General features: G+C 35.6%; 1 protein-coding gene across 1 annotated transcript in view; it reads right to left on the bottom strand.

Moving 5' to 3' along the window:
- Positions 1-5,063: 5,063 nt before the first annotated feature.
- The window catches only part of DCN (decorin), a 40,190-nt gene continuing 35,599 nt past the window's right edge, over positions 5,064-9,654 (bottom strand). The window contains exons 7-8 of the mRNA XM_005242659.3: positions 7,695-7,833; positions 5,064-6,603 (exon numbers count right to left, since the gene is read on the bottom strand). Coding sequence (XP_005242716.1) covers positions 6,409-6,603; positions 7,695-7,833 — 334 coding nt within the window. The 3' untranslated portion in view covers positions 5,064-6,408. The remainder of the gene's footprint in view (positions 6,604-7,694; positions 7,834-9,654) is intronic.

The raw sequence follows: 9,654 nt of genomic DNA, 5'->3' as shown, positions 1-9,654 counted from the left end.
CATGTTTATTTTATGCATTTTGGAATTCTTGGGGTTTTTTCCCCCTGCACTCTGGAATTTGGTTTATTCTTTATAATCTTTTGATTCCTGCAGAGATTCAATACCTTGAAATTAAAAGATGAAAGGATTCATCAGCGGAATACTATATGGTTAGCTTAATTGGTTCTGAGTTTTTTTCTGTTGAAAGGGTTTTCTAATATGCATTTAACAGCAGACACATGGTCCCTATTTTCCATGGCTTTTTATCTGGATTTGAGAACTTTCAAAAAGTTACTGTGTGGAGAAGCACTACCCCAATTCATCTCAAAGTCTTCATCTGGAAGCAATGACGTAACTTGTCCAAACCTGAAGTTTGCAAATGTAGTAGCAATATCCTTAAGGTTTTTTTTCATTCAAATATATTATGTAGTTCAATATATTAATTGAAAATAAGTGAAAGGTGTTAGCATGATGTATCACAAGTTATATACTTCAGTGCTGTTCAGTCAATAACATAAAGGTCGGGGAAAAAGCACCTTGGAATTTTGTTCAATTTCATGTTAGGTATGAAAATAGAAAGTTTTGTGAATTGTAACCATTTATGCAGAATAAATGTTCTTCTGTCCATTCTGCCAAATGCGAAGAACAACAAAATTTACCAATTAATATTTGTGTGTATAAGAAAAATGTCATGCCATTTATCACCAGAAATCATTATTTGCAGGTATTCATTTTCTCTCCATCTCGGTGTGAGCCAAAGACAGTACCTGGGGCAATTCCTTGGATGAAACTTTTCTGGGCAGAGGCAGTTTAGACAGCATTTTGTTTTTTAAAAAAAACCTGCCTTTTGTATTTAGGCAGTGGATGGCAACTTTTGTTTAATTTCCCTTCAAGTTTGAGTGCCCATCTGTAGCTTTCCATTCCCCTGACCAAAAACATTGGAACTATTAATGTGGGTAAATGTTTGCAGATGCAAAGCCTACAATGTTTGTTATTTTCCAAAACCTCTTCACTAAGTTGCTTGCTGCAGCCGTACACGTGGGTTCAGAAACATGAGTATAACTGCTTCTCGTCACACTGAAGATTCTCTGATTCTGTTATTAGTTCCTTTTTTTTCTATTTTTTAATATTATGTTATAATCTACAAAGATGTGTTCATATATATAAACATACACACACACACAATATGTATGATTTTTAAAATACTATTTTTCATAGTTTTGTCCCTTCTTTCCCCCACAGATTTACATTCCAGTTTAAGCAGGCAGTAACAAAGCATTAACATTCTTCTGGTCTGCTGGCTTAAGACACCCACACAGAGGCAATCTCCAAAACTTTTAAGAGGCATAATGTACACAATGAGTAAGAGAACTGCCTGACAAAGCAGTTTTGAAGACACCACATCTTTGTATCTTTGGAGTTTAACAGGCAGGGTAAGCAGCCCTCTGCAGTGCTTGCATCCAGGCGGATCCTCAGGCACTTTCGGCACGCCAACAGCCCTGAGCTTCCAGAACAGGAAGCAGGGCAGGAGACCAAGGGCTGTTCTATGTCACTTTGAATGTATCCATTGATGAGTGTAGCTGTTTGAGTGTTTGTGTTGAGTTTAATTCAAACGGTTTTGTGCTTTTTCAGGACTTGCACAGATACTTAGGTCTGTTGCAGCTGGAGCTGCTGGAGCACTTGTTAGAGTAATGTTTTATGCTAAAAATTATCAACTCTTTTTGGTTCCAGTATTTCAGTTTGAAGATTATGCATTTAATATTGAACATCTCACAGACCGCATTTCCTTTTCAGTGCTGTGCAAACTTGTCACTAACATGCTCCTTAATTTCTTTTTCTTTTATTGTATAAACTGCTTCCAGCTAAATTAGCACTGAATAAAGCCATTTGGTGGTTTAAAATTTGGAATGGAAAAACCCCAACCACCTAGCAACAGTTTGGTAATGACCGTGGAAAATAAGGCCACCTCTTCTGAAAAGAAATTTACAGAGATGTAGGCCAGTCCCTGTAGCAAAACTGACTTCAGAGCAACATGTACATTCAGAAAGGATGAGCAAAACCACGCCTGTGTACAAAGCAAGAACATTTGAATGTGGACATACAAAGAGGCTATTGATTTCAAAAATATGCACTCTGAAAAAAAAGAGAGCGAGAAACAGCAGAGTAAGTATGTGAATTTGTGTAGCCTCTGCTCCTAAAGCTTCATAAACACCTTTCCTCTTCACAATTACTGAACAGGAACTTTGTTACTGTCCCTCAGTGACACTAGATGGCACTTCAGAGTAGTGGTGGGATCAGAATATCTTGTAATCTTCTCTGGTTATTTTATATATGATATTATAGATGCATGAAATTAATGCTTGCATCAGACAAATTTCTCAGCTTTCTGCTAATTTGTATGTATGACAGTGAGATAGATAATACTATTGGTTTAAAAAAAAAAACAAACAAACATAAGCAGAAAGAGATTATAACAGAGTGGTTCACTAGTAGGTCAAGAAAGCAGGTTATGGGCCAAGGAGCTGTTGCAAGACATTGTGTTTAGACGATTTGAGAAGTACATTGTGGAGGGAACTGAGAAAAATCTATAGGCCTGGAAATCAAGCAACACATTGATGCCAGGGATTTGAAAGCTGATCCTTTCCTGGAAGTGAAATTGGATTTGATGCCACTTATCCATCAACAATCAAGTAAATGATGACTGTCCATAACCTGGTGCAGTGTAGCACAAACCAGCCAGCTCCCTTCTGACCTTAAAAGACAAGTATAGATGAAGGGGTTAATTGAATTGTAGTCAAGTTTTGAAAAACCACGTTATTTAGCAATGTGGTTTTGTTAACAAAAGATGTGCATGTACTTTTGAAAACCTAAACCTGAGAGACAGCATTAATTAAAAAAAAGAAAAAAAATGGTGGAAAGGATACTAAAAAAGCAAAAGAATAAGTTTACAGTATTGCCATCAAACTGCTGTAAAAAAGAAGCATCGCTTCTTCAAGTCATTATTTTCATATCCAACTTATTTAGTCAATTCTGTCGAAACCAGAAAGGACCACTTTCTTTAGTTAAAAACTTCTTACAGGGGTTTTAATTAACACTTTAGAAAGATTCATGACTAGGGGAAGAATTGTACATTTAGATATAAAAAAATAGCAGAAAATACTGGCCATAATTCTGAAAACTCTTTACATAAGGAAAAGGGAAGTTCAAACATTTACTCAGGCATGTTCCTAAGTAGTGTGATGAATCATAGGCATTATTAATTTAAGATGACTGAAAATATATTGGTGTATCTAATTTTATCATTCTGTCTTCTTCATCACAAAAAGATATAATTTTAAAAATATTATTAGAAAATTGGTTTTAAAAGCAAAGGCAAGCAAGGGCTACTATTTTAGTTTGGATTTTTTTATAATTCTATATTGAGTGAAGAAATAAGAAGCCTCTGCTTGTCCGTTAAATTCTTCCATTATTCTTGCAGCTGAGGATCTGTCACTATATCTTTTTATTCTCATATCTCTCGTTTCCACCAGCTTGACTTTCCCTATTATGAGGATATGTTTTGTTGCAGGCTCCCTAGGAGGGCCAGTTCTCACACCTGAGAGGTGGTCACACCCTTGCCTGCAGGGAGCCCTCTGTCCCCCAGGGATGCAGGAAGGGATAAGAGGCCTCAGGCTGCAGCAGGAAACAAGGGATTCATTTCTTAATGTGTTTTGAGTCCTACAGTTGTGACTGTTTAGCATCTTCATACTTTATGGATGGATCGCAGATACACTGTTAGGTCTAAATGCTTTCTACTTTAGCTCTTTTATTTCTTTCATCTCAACTGTTTATAGTTTGTTTGGATTTGTCTTATTTTTTCTTTTTTTCTTGTTTTTCAGTGTTTTTTGTTGTTGTTCTTGTGTTGTTTTTTTTTTTTTAATGGAAGAGCCATCTGTTCTGTATTTATATGAAAGCAGTTTTAAAAGTACTGGGCTTCCCACTGCTTTGAAGTCTTTGCAGATGCTTTATGTGTCTAGAGTCCCATCAGTCAGACATTGTAGGTATGGCTGCACAATTTATGGAAAACCAACAGTGTGTTTACCTTCTGAATTTGTCATGAGGTCTCATGTTATAGGATTTGCTTATTCTGTTTTATTGCACAGGACTAGGAATCAGGAAATTCCTGTTATGTTTGCAGCCCTTGCTTGTTAGCAGGGAATGTGTTTAATGAGGAATACCTTGTGCTTGAGCACAGAGGGCAGCAAGCCTGGTATGGGACATACCATGGGTATCACAGAAGAGGACGAGACTCAGATACTTTCTTCTGAACTTAAAGCTGCTTCTGGTTTGAAGGAAAAGCCTTAGTTTGAAGAGATTTTAAAGGCATGAAGGGAGAAATGGGAAACTTGTGAATATGTTTATATGAAGTATTATGTAATAAGTATTGCTATTATTTGTTGTAAAAATCTCTTCCTATAAATTGCATCTGTATCTGCTAATTTGAACTGTGTACATAGAAACCCTGTGGAGTTGTTCAGGCTAAGACAATGCCTTTGTTCTCTATTGAAATGCCAGTGCTTAGCTTTCTGCATGAAGTCTCTCTCTGAAAAATCGCAGATATCCAACCAAGAACCAAAAGGAAAAAAAAATGTAACTGTTGATGTTCTAGAGGGTTTTCTCTTCAGTGACACAAGGGTATCATGTACTGTCAGTTTTATTTAAAAATAAAACTCAGAAGATGTGAAACCCAGAAGAAATAATAGATGCAAATGAGGGAGATAATTGGCTACTATATGAAGGAGATAGCTAACAAAAGTGCAAACATGCTTTTTCTGTGTGATGTCTTTAGTGATTCATAATCATTTCCAATTATTTACTACTTGAATAAATGACAGCTATAAAAAGAATATATTATTTTTCTAGAAAAATTACCTGAGTGTTAGGCATGAAAAACTGTCTTGAGGCAAGAGAATTTCTGACAAATTGCTCTTACATTAGCTATCATCATACTAAAAACATTCAATTTTCAAGACTTAATCATAATTAAAGTTCTAACACACTAGGTTATGCTATCAAAACAGAAAATAAAGACAAACACTTTGGAGTTTGCCTGTATTACATTATTCTTTAATATAAATGACATACAAGTTTTACAAATTAGAGAGATTGACCTTGGAGTATTAGAGGCTGCAGAAAATTCTTTTAAGGTGACATTTTTATTGAGTATATGTTTAGCTTTGTAGATTGACAGTAGAAATGTGCAGCCTACCTTTGATGTGCTTGCTACCCACTGGTATGGGTTGAAGAATCCCAATTTGCAGAGGGCTTCAAATCACTCTAAGAAGATACAAATTATGTCCCAGCAATGTCCAGCTAGGCCTTGCAGTTATTTCACTTCATATTTTGCTATACTTATGATTTTTCTTATAATCTAAATTCCTCAAATGCATCAGATGGGAAGCCTGCATATCTCTACTTGACAATTAAAAACATTGTTTAGAAAACAAATACAGTAAAGGATGCTGACATGTACAATGCAGAACAGTGAACTGATATTATTTTTGGTTTAGATATATACATGGATTGATACCAATGACTAAATCCTAATACCATACCCTGCAAGGCAGTCTCACTGAAGTCATTAAAACCGCTTCTGTGACCAAGGTGAGAAGTATTTGCCCTAGAGAAATTTAGTCATTGAACTCCAGATATAGGTTACAGGTTTTGCACTGCAGACTACTCATTATTTTGTTCGATAGGATTATGTTAGGCTAATCCTGAATAGCATTGCTCTAGAAGAATGGCAAACTTTAAAGAACTATGTGTACAATATGAATTTATTTAATTATATGAATTTATTTAATTTTTCCCAAAATAATGACATTAGCAACAACTTTATTTGCCTCTGCTAAATAGATACATTCAGAATTAGCTTAGTGTTATAGTGGATATTTTTAAACCTCCAGGGCTTGAAATAAATTTAAAGGAGGTAACTCTCACCTTCTCAAGTCTCAAGATGATTTGAGAGTCTTTCTTCCCTCTTTTTTTTTTTTTTTTTTTTTTTTGTGTGTGTGTGTGTGGCTATAAAAATAACCTCAATCACTATCTTTTTTTTCTTTTTTAATATAGCTTGACAAATATTTACTCCGAATCTCATATACAGTGGAATGTGAAAACTTGTAGCATTCAGCAAACTGAAAAATGCCACAGAAAGCATGCTGGAAAAGAAGGCTGAAATAAGTCAGTTTAAAGCACAGTTTGCAATTCTTTTTGATGGTATGCTTGATCTTGCACATCTGTAATGATTCATTTATTCTACATCAATGGATCATCTCCACTTTGAAGTGAAGTTTCTGGTATTTGGCATTATTGTTAGCAATAATTTTTGGAACAGGCCTATTACAACAGGTACTTTTAGCTGAAACACAACCGAACCCCATCTTTAGACATCTATTTGTAATTTCCAATCTGTACTGCAGAGCGTTCATGGATACACCGGAAAGCAGAGGGCTGGATTTCCCAGTACTGCACAGGATTGCTGAAGAGACTCACACCAGAATAGCTAGCCTTTTTGGTGTTGTAACCAAGAGGGCAAAAATCGTTGATACCAATTGAAGCTATTTTGTTGTTATGAAGGTAGACCACCTGAAAAGCACAGAAGTACAGAAGTGAGAAATAGAGCTACTATGGCAAATAAGATAAATGATTCAATGTCAAATACTCAGTATGTATTGTGCAATGTTATACAGAGTAGCAATATATCCTTTTTTTCCTAATGAATGCTTGATTCTGTTTACCTTTTGAAATACCTAGAGTATACCAAATTAGAAATAATTTCCATACAAAAAGCAGAAACTGTGCAAGACAATCTAATAATATTACTATTATCTGATCATACTGTAACCAAAACAGGACTCAAACTTGTGGAGTTATTAATACAGTGCTGTGGTTCAGAAGCATGTGCTGTATATAAAGAATATATTTGGTACTAATTGGTTTCTCTCTAGCTCTAATGCTTTCACTCTCATGAGTGCAACTGTGCAGGACTCAGAGCCAAAGTAATCACTAACAAAGATTTAAAATAGCTGATGAATATGACTTTGCTCCAGAGTCACCATTTCAGATTAATTTTCCCAAGCTACATGCAAGTAGTGATTTTCATTTGGGAATCTTCATTCTTTGGGAGCTTTCTTTCCCATAAAAACCTAGTCCAGGTGAAGACAGATTTCAGTTGGTTCCAAGAGGCCATATTTCTAGCTATCCAACCACACAGGCCTCAAAAATACCGCTAATGTGAAACGTGTATTGAGTGTCTTTGCCCTCCTGAAGGCACAGCATTTTGAGATACCAAAGGGAATGTTCTTGTGAAAGGTTTCAAAATGTCACTGGGTAGAATTGAAAAAATCTCAGCAGATGAAATTTTCTTTGAAAGCACTTTTGAGTAAAGAGGAATTTAGAGTACATAATTCATCCCATATTTGTTGCTTCCCCTCAGACACAGAGATAACGAATGCACACCTCCAGATCTATACACCTACATAGCCACATTCACACAAAAATCAGAACAAGAATCTTCCTGTTGTATGTAAATTTTGCATGCCTATTCAGCACGAAACTTGCATCAAGTTACCTTTGCACAAATACTGTGTGCATTTCTGTTCAAGACTGAATAACCGCACAAATACTAGTAGGAATCTTTCAACTATTGCTCTCTGAGGCAGTACAATAAACTTTACCTGGATATACTTGTGTTCACCCAGCCCACCAGGTACTCTGACAAGTTCATTGTTGTTCAAGTGGAGCTCTCTCAGATGAGGCACATTGTTAAGAGACCCGTTTTCAACTGAGGAAATACTGTTGAAGCTGAGACCCAATCTGGGGGAAGAAAAAAAAAAAAAGAAAAAAAAGAAAAAAAATCCAAACAAAAAAATATGTTAAACTTGCCCACATAACCATCTTTCCTGGGTTGATTACTTCTCTACTCTACTGTTGTAGAACAGACCAGTCTAATTTTCAGAATTATGCATGAGGTAGAGAGGTACCTCAGAGAACTAGTTTAGCTAAACATGTTTAAATAAGTTTGACATCTAACAATGGTAATGAGCTAATTATCATTCTATCATTCAACCTGTGCCCATGGTACTGTATACTTTCATGAGATATATGACTAATCCCACTGTAAATGCATATGACATACCTTCATAGGCACCAGTCTTTTTTAAAAAGCTGAATAAGAGTTTCTTGCATGACTTTAGGAACACTGGCTGTACCTTTCTTTGTCAAAGTACATAACCCAGGGTGACCAGAACTGTTAAGTTTAGATTTTCACCACATCCTTCGAAGATACTTATGTAGTTAGAGCCATGTTACAGACTGGAGCCATGAGCTCAGTCATACGTGATGGTCTGTTCAGCAGGACACAGAAGTGGGATGCACACATTTCTCCCAGGTTCCAGTCTAGAGCTTTCATCATAAAAATCATCCTTTCTGCTTTATACATCCACATTCTGGGTTTACTAGCACAATTTATGCCCAGTTTGGAAAATCTGGTCCTATCCATGTACTTCTGTGTTAATATTATTTTGGGTTGCAATTACCAAATTACAGAATACTTTTCCAGAGTTACAACGCTTTGTGTTGCAGTAAGGAATTCAGTGGTAATTCTGCAGGAGTTATCATCAGGAGTATTGTCCTTTGAGAAAATTATTTCTACAAAGGCTAAACCTACTTCATCTAGTTTGCTTTATCTTTTTTCTTTAGGCAATCTTTTTTAATGTTGAGGGGAAATGCTCTAAGATTTATTAATAACTGAATCAATTAAAGAATTTAATATTGGTAATCAGAATCCTTGTGATAAAATAATTTGCTATGGATTAGTACTTTTAAATAAAGTCTTATTCATGGTAATCTACTACCTATAATTCTTTGTGGCTTGTGCCAGCTTCAAAAGTCAGAATCTGGACCTAATATAAAATCACAGAACTAATATTTCTTGTTCGATCTTTATGGCAGAGATGTTTCCAGAAATAATGTCCAAGAATGGAAGTGCATTTTATAATTTTTCTTTTAAAAATAAAAAGTTAAAGAAATATCCTATTAACTGGCAACATGTAATACAAATAGTCATATCATACTTATTTAAACATTCCAGTGCTGTCAAATGATTGATGACAAAGGAGAGCTTAATGAGACCTCCTAAGACATCAACAGGGATTTATTTCACTCAGAAATCAGTTCACAGTGTCCCTTATCTTTGCTAGAATTTGTTCAGGAAGAATTTTCATCTCAAAATTATTAGAACAAAATTCCTTTTGAGTAGAGTACATCAGGATTTAGGAAAGTTTGGGAGATTTGATCCTACAGAGCAATAAGATCTTTTGAATGTCTACAAAGGAATTCAGTGATGGGTGCTCATGGTGAATGTCTTTAAAAGGATGACAAAGAAAACAAATAAAACCAAACAGTTTGGCAGAAGGCTATAAATTCTTGCTTGACACATGTCTAAATATATGTTACATATGCAGGTCTCCAAGCAGATGTGTCACACCTGGGGAGACCAGCATGAAAAAAAAGCAGGTCTAACTTTCATATTAGTCTGTTGAAGCAAAAATAACCCTTTTACAGATGATAGGGATGGACAAGATCCAACTCTGCATTGTCTCATGCAGGGAAAGTCTTTTAGGGAAAGAGTGAAAT

Source organism: Falco peregrinus, chromosome 6, assembly GCF_023634155.1.
Source record: "Falco peregrinus isolate bFalPer1 chromosome 6, bFalPer1.pri, whole genome shotgun sequence".
Classification (NCBI taxonomy): Eukaryota; Metazoa; Chordata; class Aves; order Falconiformes; family Falconidae; genus Falco; species Falco peregrinus.
This window is presented reverse-complemented; position numbering and strand designations above follow the sequence as displayed.